Source organism: Globicephala melas, chromosome 14 (genome assembly GCF_963455315.2).
Source record: "Globicephala melas chromosome 14, mGloMel1.2, whole genome shotgun sequence".
NCBI lineage: Eukaryota > Metazoa > Chordata > Mammalia > Artiodactyla > Delphinidae > Globicephala > Globicephala melas.
Window position 1 is genome coordinate 45,472,597 of NC_083327.1, and position 16,014 is coordinate 45,488,610.

A 16,014-nucleotide genomic window follows, 5' to 3' on the forward strand; every position below is an offset into this window, starting at 1 on the left:
CACCTGAAGCTCTGCCCTCGTGATGCACCACCTTCCTTCTCACTCTCAATGCTCTCGTCACTCTGGCTGTCTTTCTAACCGCAGAATACTAAGCTCCTTTACACCCAGAGCCTTTGTCATTCGCATTTCTGCTTAAATGTCCTCTCCTCATAGAGGCTTTCTCAGGACACTCTGTACCACATGATTGCATTTTAATTATCTGCGTAACCTGCAGACGTTCCCCCTCATCATCTATATCCTCTCCACTAGAACATCAGCTCAATGAAAGCAGGGCATCTCTTAGTCTTGTTCCTTGTTGTACCCAATAACAGCAGGCACTTTTATAGGTACCTGGCATATTCTGAGTGCTTATTAAACCTTTAAATGAATGACTGAATGAACAAATGAACTAATTAATAAATTGGTTAACAAATGAATTACTCTAGTCAGGATAGTAACTAAAAATAAATGAAACCAAATCCTTGACAGCGGCGAGGAAGAAGAGGAAGGCTGTCGCCAGATACAAACGTCTTAATAAACGAAGGGAATGAAAACAGATTGCAGGACTGAGGTGACGGAGGAGGTCATGCTAAACAGCTTGAGCCCTGGTGGAGAATAAACTATTAGAAGTGATGGGAAAAGCCCAGGTGTGGATGTAGTAGTGGGGGAATGCCAGCCCTCCCTCTTGTTCTGAGAAATGTGGGAGAATAAATAAATCTCACTCAAGAGAATGGAAGGGTATGTTTGAGTTAGGTTACAATTAAGGGAGATTTGGATAAAGCACAAAGGTTGTGATATAGTGGAATTTGTTCAGGACAGTATGTGGAAAGCGTGGGAAAGGAGGCAACATCTCAGAGGAGTAGGGTGGCAGTGAAGAGAGGAGAAGGGTCACCCACAGGAAAAGGGAAGGAAGAGTTTTTGCATATGTGGGCTTACAGAGATGATAGTCATAGCAGAAGTGATTTGCCTCAAACATGCAACTTTGATGCAAGTTTACAGGAAGCCTGGCAGTACCTGGTCCAACTCCAGAGAAGAGGGCCCCAACTGTCCAGCATGACAGAAAGGACCTTGATCTGGGGACAGCTTCTGAACACTCACACAGAGAGAGTAGCTATTCATCCCAGTGCCAGGTGGTTCTGTGCCAGGAACTGGTGCTGGGCGGGAGCTCAGGAGGCAAGTTGAACTAAGAAAAGAGTAACATGTTCCTGCCCCGTCTCTAACAGTTCAGTAGGCTCTGTGGGCTACCTGTTCTTCCCAGATAAATAAGGCAAACCTAGGGGATGGGCTTGAGCAGCAACCAGTTCACTGCGACCTGCCCCCCCAGACTCTGTATCCAGACACCCTCCTTGAAGTGAAATGGACAGCTCAGGGCACACTGATCCTCTGAAGGTCGTGGAGGATCATTGAGTCACTGAATACAATCCTTGATCTAAAATAGAGCATTCATTTGGATTCTTAAATAATGTACAACACAGTTGTCTGTTGTCTCTTCCTGACGTTGCAAGGTGAGAGGTAATCCCTCACACTGAGCATTCACTAATAGGCACACCCTGTGTGTAAAAGTGCTTTACAGATGCTACACAATTTACTCGTCTCAACGATCTTGAAAAGTGAGCACTATCTTCTGCTTTTACAAATGAGCATGATGAGTCTAGGGGGAGCTAACTTCTTAAACACACACATACACACACACAATGCACCTGACTTCACAGCCCATGTCCTTTCAAGTACACCTCACCTCACTCTAGAGCTGCTCAGAGTAAGGCTCAGTTTCACAGAAGTGGTTTTATCTTGTGTCAGAGAAATGCTGCTTTGAGAAAACTGAAAGTGGAGGAAATAATGTTAGTTAGATGTGGCTGCAGATTGAAATTTTTTGGTTCAACTAGTGTTTTTTGAGCAACCATGTACCGCTCTCCTCTGCTGATCAACTTGGTGGTCACTGAGTAAGGATTTGACACTTGTCCACATACTACCAGTGTTAGGACCCACCTGAGGGGGAAAAAAAGAGGCAGAAGTCAATACTGTCTATTCAGGCTAATGTCCTGCAGGAGACCAGGCAGAGGAGAGGACAGTGGTAGTTCTGTCCAGAAGGGGGACAGAAAGGAGACAGACATCATGGACATACTGGAATTTGAGCAGGGCTTTGCTGCGATTTAGTTTATGAAAGAGAAACTGGAAATTTGCCCTTGAATAATGTTTCCTTTAAATGATCAGTTTTGTTTGGTTTCTTTGTTTTGTTTCTTGCAATTGTTTGGTCTGACTGAGAGTGGGTTTAGGAGCCAGGGTGGCTGCCATCGAGGAAAAGCTGGTGTTTTTCCCAGTTTATCCAAGTAAAAAGTATTCATTTGGTGACTGCATAGGGTCATTAAGGGTAAGGAAAGTCCCCTTGTCAGGAGGAAACAAAACTCACAGTGGAACAGGGCCTATCTTCCCTCAGAGTTCCGGAATTGAGGGATAAAGGTCACCAGTACCTCCGCTTCTGGAAAGGCATGAGTACTAGGGAGGTCAATGGTGTGTGTGTTTGAGTCTGCCGCACCTGGTCTGGTTGAAATAAGAAAGCGAAAGCTCAGGAAACCCAGAGAAGACGCTTTCTTTTTTGGAAGGCTTGGCTTAGCAGAGCAGGGAAAACCCCAGACCCCAGACCCTCCCCCAAATCATTCGAGGAGCTGGGCAGCGAAGAGGCAGAAGCACACGGGCACATCCACGGCGCCCTGGGGTAGGAGACCAATGGAGAAGTTTAGGGCGGTGCTGGACCTGCACCTCAAGCACCGCAATACGCTGGGTTACGTCCTGGTGAGCTTGCTGACGGTGGGTGGGGAGCGCATCTTCTCCACCGCGGTGTTCCAGTGCCCGTGCAGCGACGCCTGGAACCTGCCCTACGGCCTGGTCTTCCTGCTGGTACCGGCGCTGGCGCTCTTCCTCCTGGGCTACGTGCTGAGCGCGCGCACCTGGCGCCTGCTGACCGGCTGCTGCGCGCCGGGCGCGCGCACTGGCTGCGGCGCAGCGCTGCGCGGGGCCCTGGTGTGCGCGCAGCTCAGCGCTGTCGCTGCGGTCGCGCCGCTCACCTGGGTGGCCGTGGCGCTGCTCGGGGGCTCCTTCTACGAGTGCGCCGCCAGCGGGAGCGCCTTCGTGGCGCGGCGCCTGTGCTTCGGCCGCAGCCCCGGCTGCGCGGACCAGCTGCCGCTGGTGCCGTGCCATCAGGTCCAGGCTCCCGACGTGCAGGACCTGCAGAAGGAGCTCAAGGCCCAGTCGCAGGTCGGGCGCCCGCGCTGGACGCGCTGGGGGGATCGGAGAGGGACGGGCTTCTACGGGGATGGACGGGGGAGGTAGAAATGCGTGCCCTTTCTGCAGACATACGACATCCGAAGACTAACTAGAATGGTTGTTGACTTCTCGTGAGCCGATAGGCATTCCTTCCTTCCTTCCTCCCTCCCTCTCTCTTTCTTTCTTTCTTCCCTCCCTCCTTCCTTTCTTTCTTTCTTCTTCCTTTCCCCTAACTCCCTTCTTTCCTTCCTTTCTATCTCGGTGCTTTTTCTTTTCTTTTTTAAATTGAAGTACAGTTGATTTACAATATCGTGTTAGTTTCAGGTGTACAGCACAGAGATTCAGTTATACGTGTGTGTGTATCCTTCTTCAGAGTCTCTTCCCTTACAGGTTATTACAAAATATTGAGGATAACTAATTAACAGGAGAAAGGCACTTGGGCACTCGTATAGTGTCAGGCATCCACTCTGTACCAGTCACCGTGCTGGGCCCTTTACTTCCTTTATTATTCTCTTCTGTCTTTACAGTGAATACACTGAGTCCAGGTCAAGTTGCTTGTCCAGTCAGAATTGTTACAGTAAAATGAGTCTGCCTGGCTCTAAAGCCATCACCCCACACTACTTCTGGGCTTGTAAAGCTAAGAGGTTCTTGGAAATGAATGTTTGTTTCATTGGATTTTCTGAAATTCCACGTTTTGAGTTCCAGGGATTCGACATATAAACTCCTCCTTGGGCCCTTGACATGCCTTGGAAAATGACTGTCTTGTCAAGTGAGCACTTGTACTGAGGGGTTCGAGAGGTTACTGCCACTTCTTTCTCGTAAGGGATTAAGACCTAAAGCTGTTGCTTGTTCATCATCATAACTCTAAGTAGTTCACACTTTATCTGAGGATTTAAAAATTTCTAAAAAAAAATGTGACTAAATTGCTATTTTGTTGTGTTTTCTGAAGGTGTTGGGCTGGGTCCTGATAGCAGTTGTTATCATCGTCCTCCTGATTTTTACATCCATCACCCGATGCCTATCTCCAGTTAGCTTCCTGCAGCTGAAATTTTGGAAAATCTATTTGGAACAGGAGCAGCAGATCCTTAAAAGTCAAGCCACAGAACATGCAACCAAACTGGCAAAAGAAAATATCAAGTGTTTCTTTGAGTGTTCACATCCAAAGGAATACAACACTCCAAGCATAAAAGACTGGCAGCAAATTTCATCACTATATACTTTCAATCCAAAGGAACAGTACTACAGCATTTTGCACAAATATGTGAACAGAAAAGAGAAGAATCAAAGTATCAGATCTTCCAAAGAAGATGTGGTGGTTCCTGTTCTTGGCTTTGTAGATTCATCTGATATGAACAGCACTCCAGACTTATGACCTTATGAATAGGAAAAAAGTTCTTTTGAGTTATTGATTCATTAAAAAAATAAACATTGGTATTGTTTATGACTTTTTCTTTTGGTCTTCCAAATTATGGAAACATAGCATATTAAATCAAATAAAAATTTAGAACTTTATCTCTTTATTATATTATAAGAAAAAAAGGAAGCAAAGGTAAATGGTTCACTCAAAGTGACAACCTGGAACTAAATCAGAATTTTTATATCCCTAGCCTAGGGTATTTTTCACTGAAAAATAATGCTGCTTTCAAATAAAAGAATTTAGTAGCAAAAACAGCAAAATAACAATTGAACTTCAGACCTTTCTTTTAGGGTATTTGATTTCAAATTCACTTTCATGCAGACAGCACATCGTTTGGTACTTTAAAATACTGGCATTTTATGGCTACTAAAACAAAATACAAAATAAAATCATCATGAAAAGGGAAGTAAATTTTTTTAAAAACAAAATTTGAAAAACTATGATAATTGCAGGCATAACCTGTATTTAGTTTGTAGGATCAGAAGGAAATTTTTAAAGCTGTTTATTGTGGTAAATTTCAAATATACACAAAGGTAGAAAGGATAGTATTATGAACCCTCATATGGTCATTACACAGCTTCAATGGAGTGGGGAAGTCAGCTAAAGCCTACACCATACAAATAAATATAGAAATACAAATTGTGAGCTGATTTAGATTGAGAAGGAGGGGATTGGGGAGGTCTGTGAGAAACTGAAATCTGTAGAGTCAGAGAAGAGCATTTTAGTTTGCAGAACAGTATGTACAAAGATGGAGGTGAGGAAGATCTTAGTACAGTCAGAAGCCTTAAAGGCGACTAGAGAAAATGTGCAAGGGACAGCTCGTGCAGCCCCTCGAAATCATGCAAAGGATTTTGGTTTTCATCCTATGAACATCTCAGGAAGATTGATCTGCTTTTCTTTTTATTTATTTATTTTTTTTTTTTTTTGTGGTACGCGGGCCTCTCACTGTTGTGTTGAGGCGGACTCTCAACCACTGCGCCACCAGGGAAGCCCTGATCTGCTTTTCTTGTGGGAAAAGGAATGGCAGGGGGAAGAGGGAGAGCCAGGGTGGAAATGGAGAGATTAATCAGGCGGCTACTACAGGGGAAATAGGTGGGAGTGAACTTGAACCTGGTTGATGGTGATGAAGACAGAAAAAGAAGACAGATTCAAGGTAGACTTTGACAGCATTTGTTGATGGAAAGGATGCAAGGATGTTTTTGAGAGCAAAAGTATCTATAGATAAAATTCTGTTGCTTGATAATGCCAGGACTTTCCAGGGGATCTTAGACTGTCATTCCTGTCCATCTCCCAAATTTATGGCTGTTCTGTGCATTTAAAAAAATGACTTATGAAAACTTTGCAAAACAACTAAGCACAGATCATATTTAGCCCTTCTTCCTCTTTTGGCAGATCCTTGCTCCTGCTTCTATTTGCCCTTTGTTGCATAGGGGCCATTAAAAAGTACTGGTCAGTGGAGCTGAATATCCTGTTATTGAGAGTCATATATTGCAAGAAAGTTGGCAGAGAAACTGCATGATCAGTTCTTTTCTATTCCCTAATGAATAGTTTTGAAAATCATAACATGACTACTTTCATTTTTGCTTCCCTTATTTTAAAATTTCTTTAGTATATTCTTCTCTTCAACATTTTTTTTCTGGCCTACCATTTATACTTATGTATAATACTGTCTTCAATAGTCTCACGTTCCATTTTATTGACTTATGCTACACTTTCTCTTGCACGGTCTTTAATATTGTTGTGAAAGTATATATGCTTAAGATAAAAAATGATGATGGAGAAATGTGTGAAAGAAAAAGTGAAATCACCTCATTCCTTTGCAATATGTTCTTCCCAGGGAAGCTGTATACTCCATGTTTAGATAAATATTATCTCATACTATAAATGTGGCTCTGCACATTTTTCATATAAAATATCATAGTTCCATGTATATATACATAACAATTTACCTCCTGAAAAATTACTGCATAGTATTCTACTGATTAGTAGGATATGATTCCTTTTTTGTTAAAAAAAAATACACACACATGCACACATTCATAAAGTATATAAAGATAGGCACAAAATTGTCAGATTTGGTCAATTCTGAGGAATAATAATGGGTCAGGGGATTCTTTTGAACCTCATACACTTTTTTTTTTTTTTTGTGGTACACGGGCCTCTCACTGTTGTGGCCTCTCCCGTTGCGGAGCACAGGCTCCAGATGCACAGGCCCAGTGGCCATGGCTCACGGGTCCAGCCGCTCCGTGGCATGTGGGATCTTCCCGGACTGGGGCACGAACCCATGTCCCCTGCATCGGCAGGCGGACTCTCAACCACTGCGCCACCAGGGAAGCCCGAACCTCATGCGCTTTTGATCTTTGGATTTTAAAATAATAAATAATAAATATTAAGAGTATAATTAGAAACGATGAAAAAGAACCCTTACTACTGGTGTAGGGTTTTACAGTCAATAAAGAGGTTTTGCATCTTTCACTTCATTTTATTTTCAGGAGTTTGTGGAATACCCATGAAACATATCACTCACACTTACAAGTAAGGAATCGAAGGTTAGAGAAGTCACGTTGCTAGGCCAAGGTCACATGGTAGAACCGAAGCTAAGGGACTGCTCTTCTCTGGATCATGTAGTTCAAAGTGGCCACTTGGCTGTTTTTATTACTGGGTTAGATTTTTTCCTCTTTTAAATCCATGTGCCCTTGTGAGTGGAAAAGATACAGATGTCCTTAGTGACCCCCAGGAATTTTCATGTCCTTCAGAAACTTGGCGACTACTGATAGCTAAGACCACTTTGAACAAACACAGTGAGATCAGGACACAGCACAGTTATTTCATGGTGGGAACATGGTCACCACTATTTCGCAGGATACATCACTCTTCTGACCCTGGCCCCAAACAGGCCATGTTGTGGGCTCAAGAAGCATTTTTATACTCAATATATAGTCTTTATAATATCGCAATTAAGAGCTCAGTCACTGGAGACATATGGGTGGTATATGAACAACTGAAACTTATTTTTCACAGTTCTGGAGGCTGGGAACTCCAAGGTCAAGGCACCAGCACATTAAGTGTCTGGTGACAGCCCACTTCCTGGTTCACAGATGGTTATCTTCTCACTGTGTCCTACATGGTGGAAGGGGCAAGAGAGCTGGGGTCTCTTTCATAAGGGCACTAATCCCATTCATGAGAGCTCTGCTCTCATGACCTAATCACCTCCCAAAGGCCCAACCTCCAAACACCATCACACTGGGGATTAGGTTTCAACATACGGATTTTGGAGGGACACATTCAGTCTACAGTACTGGGTTGTTGTTCTGGCTCAGCCTCTACTAAGGATATGAGCTTAATCATCTCTCCAAATCTTGGTTTCAGCAGTTGTAAAATATAAAGTAATCATATTATTTACCCAGATGATTTTTGCTCACAACTGAGATAATGCCAGGAAAATGCTCAATAAACATAATATATTTTTATTATTGTAAGGTAGTAGGCTAACTGGATTGGAGAAAAAGAGAGAAATAAGATAACACTCTTAAGGAACTCTCAAGGAATTGATAGGCAAATAAGTAAACAGTTAACCATCATAGGAAGGGGAATAGAATATACGATAATTAGAAACATAAGCAAGGTGTTTTGAGAAAAGAGAAAATAAATTCTGCCTAGGAATATTTGGAGGAATTTTCACAAAAGAGGAAATAGTTTAAGGCTTCCTAGTGAGTTGGATCCCACTCATCAGGGAGGGACTGAAAAGTCAACCTACCAAAACTGCAATAAACTCCCAAGCTACCCAGAGCCTCCCAACGAAGGTCCCTTGAGTTTCATTCCTATTGAACATTGCTGCTCTAGAACATGGTAATCAGCGTTAAGTCTTAAAGAATTCTCCCCGCCCCACCCCGATGTGCCATTTCAGAGTTTCTCCACAATAGCTTCTTTCTCAGGAGCGTTCTTTCTTGAATTCAACTTCTTTTGTGGGCGTAGTGATTGTAGATTTCAATGTAATGTTTCATTCGGTGTGTGTAGAATTTTTTTAATTTATTTTTTAACAGTGGCAGCTTAAGAATCTATCTAATTCAAACCAATACTGCTATGGAGACTAACTTCTTCAGAACTCTTCCCAGTATGTTCACAGTGTCTGGTCACCTTTTCTCATATATTAAACAGTGATTATCACAAAGAGCTCAATAACCACAAATTTTGACATTCATTGCGAATCAAAACAAACCAATTCAACATATGAATTTTGAAAAGTCACAGATATTCAGTCCATAGCATCGTCATTTAAAGCTTTTAAAACCTACCTGTCCTCCACTCCATCCCACCTGTCTACCCTTACTTTTTAATATTATCCAATATAAATATAATCTCTGAGTTAATCAGGCTTTGGACGTCCTACCACACCCATTAAACAGCGTGAAAGGCTCAGTCTTACCTCTTCACTCAACTGGTTCTCTTTTCAGTCATTCTTCCAATGTCTTGACTGGGATTTGATTTTATCCTACTTACAAGCTAATAGTTAGCCTGTTACTGTAACATGGAGGCTGGCAGGAGAGATGAAATTTCTGGGCCAACGACCAAAATCTATATTAATCACAGCAGTGCAGACAGCATGAGCATTGTGTTTGCATTGGTTCCCCTTGCCCCCAAGTCCTAGGGGGAACAACACAGAAAGCTAAGATGGATACCTGCACACAGTGTGCGTTGTGTTGCTGGAAAGAACACTGAGCTTAGGGCACCACCATTTTATAGCAAGTAGTAATGAAGCCTGCTTTCTGTCTAAGAGAGAAATTGTTTCTATCAAGGCAGGTTGCTGCAAGCACAACCCTGAGAAATGACCTGGGAAAAAACAGTCAGAGCCTTGCATTCCTAGCATACTAGTAAGACGTGCAAAAGCATGAGAGACCAAGGGAGGACTATCTCCCATCACACAATATCTTCCAACTTTCAAGCCCCATTTCCAATCATACTTCCCCCCAGTGCATCCCCCAACTGCATCAGGCCACAGCAACTTCTTCCTTCTCTGAACTCATGACTTCACCTCTCAAACTCACTGTAGCACTTGATCAGATACCTGCTTGTATCATATTAAAATTTTGTGTTTTCTCTTCCCAGAATGATTTTATGACTTCTGAAGACTTAAAAAAAATTATCTTGTAAATGCCACAAAACAACAACAAAACTGATAAAAACAAGTGAGAAAGATTAAATATATTTATCATTTCATTAAGAAGAAAAAAGAGTTTAAGTATCACAAATACTTCTTGAAATTTTAAGACACAGGGTACATGACCATGATAATATATCAGTAACCAGAGACTGTGTTTTGGTAAATACACTATCATTTCTAGACTTGGAAACCACTTGTTTGTCAATCACGTGATTATTTATGTTATTTGTTCGTCTTTTGTGTATGGCACTCCGTTTCTTAAAGGCAGTTTATAGCATAAGAAAAACAGTTATATAAATATATTTAATATCATAGAGAAACAAAATTTAATAGCCAAAAGTTTTTTTTCACGGTGTATCCACTAGCAACTTGAGTTACTGATGTTCCACAGAGTGCAGTTTGGGAACCAGTACCTCAGATAATCAGAGGCAGATGGAAAATCCACTGTTGTTTGGCTTGCTTCACGGTATTCTCAAATCACATAGTCTATTCAAAAATAGCAACTTGAATGAACTCAAGACTGAGACATGGTCAAGCTGTGGGGCAACATTTCAATGGCCAAGCAAGTAAATGGATACATAGGGGATTCATTAAACTATAGTTTATTTCATGGAGACCAGATCATCATGTGTCTAGGCATCTTTAAAGATACTTAAAAGCACTTGGAAAGAGGGCAGTGCATAAAATAAAAACCAGATGTTTCTCCTCTTAAAAAATCAAAACAATCCTAACCCCTTTCTCAGCTCCCAGCTCTGCTCAAGAACTCTTGATGAGACAACTGCTTTTTATTCAATTCCTATGCAATCTAAGAAGACTAACTTTGAGTCCACATGCTTTAACTTTAAATCTGCTTGCCACTGTACATACCAACAAAATTCCACAACCCTTCCAGTCTCATAGGCACATTTACCCCAGCTAGAAGCTGCCTAACTCTCCCTGCAGATGTGTGCTGAATCTCTGTCTATAAAATAGGCATTTTATTTTCTAAAAATGTAAACCTTTACTGCACATCCTCTATATCCCCACTCCAATTTGAGATTCAATAATTTATACTTGCTTAAGGAGTGCTTCATAAATGTGACCATTGGCAGTGAAAGGCTACCCAAGGAGGTACTTCTGGTTTAAATTGTTGGTTTGAAAGTACATATTCAGCCACAAGCAAACAAAATAAAAGGATTTTTTTCATGTCATAAAGCAACCAGAGAACAGGAGAGGAAAAGGCAACACTTTTTTTGGAAGTTGGAAAGCAGGTGGTAAGTGGTGACTGTACTACCAGGCCTGAGAAATCTGAATCCCAAGCCAGAACTGGAGAAAGATAAGAAGCAATATGATTTGTACCGTACAATCTGTACAAAAGGATCAGGATTCAGCAGCAGCAGCCACCTCTGGAAATGGGTCTGGCAGCAGAGTTATACGCAGGATTGGTTGAAAGCTTGTTTAAGAAGAACTGGTCCCTCAGATCTCTGCTGCCATTCCAAGCAGCTGGGCAGCTGCTTCTCCCTACCTTAGCAAAAACGGGGGTTTTAATCTCTAGATAGAGTTTTTCAAAAAATTTCTGAACTGAGACAACAGGATAGTTGAAGACAGGGATACTGTATTGAACAAAGTGAAATAAAAGTTAAAATATACATACTGAATTTTATTTTCTCCAACTTGGCTCCCAAAATGCTGGCATTCAGGCTCACATTCTTCAAGCAGTAGGTCAGGAGTCATATCTAGCAAATTTGACTGCCCAAGAGAAGAGACCGCAATAAAATGACACATTTTGAGGGTCACATTTAAATTCCCCAACTTGCCATACTGCTCGGGGGTGGCAGGCAGCTGGGGCAACTAACATCACATCTGCCCTCTCCATGGTCTGAGTGGCAATCCTGACCTCCTGGGGTGTTTACAGTGCACCAGTTTAAGATGCAAAATTAACAACTGTTTTCTCTCTCCTTCTGCCTTGCCTTCCTTCTAAAGAAGAGCTGTTTGTCTCAGTTATCATTCCTGCCCCTCTCTGAGCCTTGAGTTTTAGTGCCAGGGCTCTCACACAAATCTAGCTTCACATCCTGAGTGAAATATTTCACAAGAATGTAATTCTGGAATTATCTCACTGAAAAAGCACAGCCAGAAAAGGCCATAAGCATTCACACCCATTGCCCGTTCACACCCAAGGCCAAGGAGATCACAGACCCCTTTCCCTTAAACAGAGAATGTGCTTGGGGCCCAAAGCAAAGCCCACCAGCTGCCCATGGATATTATCCTGCCCACTGCCAGACCCCCTGCTTGCAGACTGAAGCCTGGGTGCAGAACAGCCACCACCACAAAACATTCTGCACTGTACAAGGACAGACTCAGGAGAGAATCCAAGCAAACAGGCCTCACTTTGCAGATGCTCCCTATGTTTCACAGGAGATATCTGGCTCCAGGAAAGACCGGAAGAAACTATTGACACTCCCCTGTCACAGCCCCATAAGACAGAAGAATGTCAGAAGCTAAGCTATTAAGGATCCTTCCCATAGCTGCCTGCTTTTCCCAACTCTCTAACTCAGTTGCTATCCAACTCTTGAGAGAGTCAGAAAGTAGGGTATTTAACTCTGAAACTAGATGTCAAAGCCAGGTCTAGATCAGTCCAGCAGGGCTGAGACCAAGTGAAACTGGAGAAGAAATAATGTACTTTGATGGACTTTCAAAAATCCTAGCTGAAAAATCACCAAGCTGGAATCTTTGGAAAAAAATTCCTTACTCCAGTCTGTACCCCACTCCCAATGAATCCTCATAAAATGATCCAGAAGAGGAGAAAACAAATTAGTGGTTTGCCAGGTCTATAAATCTAAAGCTATTCTAAAGTAAAATGTTTATTAAGATAAAAAATAATATAATAAGTCCCTCAATTTATTATTCTATGTTGAAGCCCATAATCTACAAGCTCCACTAAAGTTCATATTTTATCCAATATGGGTGGATAACCAAGGAGCTCCAGAGATTTGAAAAAAGTATGAGAGGCAGAAGCCAAAACAAATGGAAAAAGTTACTTGGAGGAAACAGACACTATGTACTCCTAAGAAAACTTTAAAAAGACGACCAATAATGATTTTAGAGATGTAACAGGAGACATGACATGTATGAAATGAGAATAGAATTGTATTTAAAAACATTTGAAGGACAAAAGAGTTCTTGAAAATTAACATGATAGCAGAAATTAAAAATGCAATAGGGCTTCCCTGGTGGCACAGTGGTTGAGAGTCCGCCTGCCGATGCAGGGGACACGGGTTCATGCCCTGGTCCAGGAGGATCCCACATGCCACAGAGTGGCTGGGTCCGTGAGCCATGGCCGCTGAGCCTGCGTGTCCGGACCCTGTGCTCCGCAACGGGAGAGGCCACAACAGTGAGAGGCCCGTGTACCACAAAAAAAAAAAAAAAAAAAAAAAAAAAATGCAATAGAAGGTTTGGAAGATAAACTTGAGGAAATCTCCCAGGATGTAAAATATTAATATAAAGAGATGGAAAAGAGAGAAAAGTTAAAAAAAAAAAAAAAAAAAAAGAGAGAGAGAACTAGTCTAGGAGATCTAACATCCTACTAATAAAAGCCTAGCAGAAAGCAGGGAAAATGGATAGAATAGGATAAGAAATCATCAAAGAAATAATTCAATGTTTTCACCAAATGGAAGATGGATTTCTAGATTGAAGAGTTCATCAGGTGATCAGCACAGTAGAAGGACACAGAGTCACAGTGAGATGCATCATGGTGCAATTTTGGAACAATGGGGATAAGAAGATCCTAAAGTTTTCCAGATAGAAATAATAGACCAAGAATCCAAAATCAAATGGCACTGAACTTCTGAAAAATATCTGGAAGCTAGATGATCATGTTTTCACAAACTTTATCCCCTATTCACTCTTTATCATGAAGCTACTAAGGTATGCACTCTTTCAGAAGAGGGAGGACACCGAGAAAGGAAAGTCATAGGATCAAGGAAACAAAGGATCCCATAGAAGATAGAGGAGAAGAGAATCTCTAAGAGGATAGTGAGAGGAGAAGACAAGAATGACGGTAAAATTAACCACTGATAATAAGATTAACCCTATCTGGGTTAGTCAAGGTTTAGAAAGGAAGAAAGTTAAACACAACAAAATTATGCATTCTTAATATTTTACTGGAAAATCACTGTGACATCTTTCAAATAGCATGTGGTGTTTATAAAACGTTGTCCACAGATTCTTTGAAACTCCTTCCTTCAAGAGATAGAGATGAATTCCCTTACTTGATTGTGAGCTGGACTTAGTGACTCATTTCTAATGAATGGGAAAAAAGTGGAAGTGATGATATCAAGTGTCTTCAGAACCTAGGTCATAAAAGATGTTGCAGCCTCCTTTCTCTCTCTCTCCTGGATTTCTCTCTCTGGTGGAATTCAGTTGCTGGGTTGTGAGGGTGATAGAGCAGCCTCAGGAGAAGCCCATGTGGTGAGAAATTGAAACTTCCTACCAATAGCCATGTGAATGGCCTGTCTCGAAATCAAATCCTCCAGCTCTAGTCAAGCCTTCAGATGGCTACAGACTCTGCTGACATCCTGATGGCAGCCTTGAGAGAAACCCTGAACCAGAATGACCCAGCTAAGCTGCTCCTGAATTCTTGACCCGCAGAGACTGTGAGATAATTATTGTTGTTAGATCATTAATTATTTTAATATTATGGGGTGGTTTGTTACACAGCAAAGGGTAACTAATTCACTGCCTTTTGAAGTAACTTATGTCTCTAAGGTCCATTCTCCCACCTGTTGTTTTATGACATTATATCTCATTTGCTCTTAGTTGAGTGTCACAGGTTGACACTCTTGCTGACCATGAGGCAATTTTTGGAGAGAGTTTTACACTGTACTCGTGTGTAAAATAACTGTGGTTTTGATGGGTTAAGGAACGTGGATTTGTAAATGCCCAACTACTGGCTAGTAATCACCACTTCTTCATTCCTGAATTGCAGCTCTCAGCATCATCAAAATCTTATTTTAAATTTTGAGTACGTTTTTTTCCCACTGCAGTAGGTAAGCAACAAGACAACATCAAAAGGCTTGAGAGAGACTATCTCTAAGAAGATAAATTGATAGAGAACTTAATGTGTTTGAAAATATTAAGAGGAGATTTATGCACGTGGGGGAAGAATTTAAGGATTACTGATAAGAATAGGGAAAGCTAAGAAAATGTAAAGACTGTTCTATTATTAACTCTAGGGAAAAGTTGTAGAGGAAAGGAAACCTACCCTTAGTGTGCTGCATGGTCCAGTGGTCAATAGTGTTTACACAGTCTTAGCAATGTAACCACCGAATATTGATCTAACCCCGATTATGCCCTAGTAGGAGGGATGGCAGTCAGGAAGTTTGCCTATGTGTGTGGTTAGGATGGAGACTGTGTGTGAGAAAGCCTTACATTTCTTGTGCGGAAATAAAAAAATAATATCTCAGACTGAAAAAATAAAGAGCTATATAAGCATTTTATGCATAAAGGTGAAGTAAATGACAGAAGAATCGGTCACAAGAGTAGAGAGGAGATGCTGAGGTGAAGCAGGAAACGGTAAAAGGTAAAAGTGATGGAGGTCAGGGAGGAGAGGCAGGCAGATGATTCACACTCTCATCTGATGCTTTAGATTGTTTGCACGAATACATTTTTTTAAGTAAATTTTAAAAGAAAAGAGAAATAAGATAATTACTAAAATAATCACTAAAATGTATGGAAAGAGTCTGTAAATGTCACCAATGTTACTAATAGGTGCTTTATGTCTTTTGCAATGTCAAATCCTTTTCCAGGGGCCCCTCAGATATGGTCCTTACAGGTACAGAGAGGAATACTTGCATGATATTAACTTTCACTTAAGATCTTCCAGTGTTTTCTGAACTGATGAAAAATAATCCTATGACTGGAGCCATAATAATCTGCTCTTTGAGAATATTTTTGTGTTTTGAGATGAAACAAAATTTCTAGTGACAACTTTAATCAGTTCTGGTGACTATTTTGTTGACTACTGATTTAAAGCATGAAAAACAATATTCCAGTTATTGAATAGATTTTCTTCATTTTAGCCTTTCTTTCTCTTTGCAATGTCACTCCAAAAACTTTTGAAACGGGAGACAGATTGATTTAATTAATATTTATTAAGCATTCATTACATGATCATAGTCTAGCAGGGGATGGGCAGCCCTGGAACCAAATAATTAAA

General features: G+C 41.3%; 1 protein-coding gene across 1 annotated transcript; it reads left to right on the top strand.

Annotated features, from left to right (window-relative positions):
- Positions 1–2,621: 2,621 nt before the first annotated feature.
- Positions 2,622–4,667, top strand: LOC115851202 (calcium homeostasis modulator protein 6). Its single transcript, XM_030852871.3, has 2 exons — positions 2,622–3,234; positions 4,193–4,667. Exons 1-2 carry the CDS (start codon positions 2,707–2,709, stop codon positions 4,613–4,615), a joined length of 951 nt encoding a protein of 316 aa, XP_030708731.1. The 5' UTR covers positions 2,622–2,706; the 3' UTR covers positions 4,616–4,667.
- Positions 4,668–16,014: the final 11,347 nt, after the last annotated feature.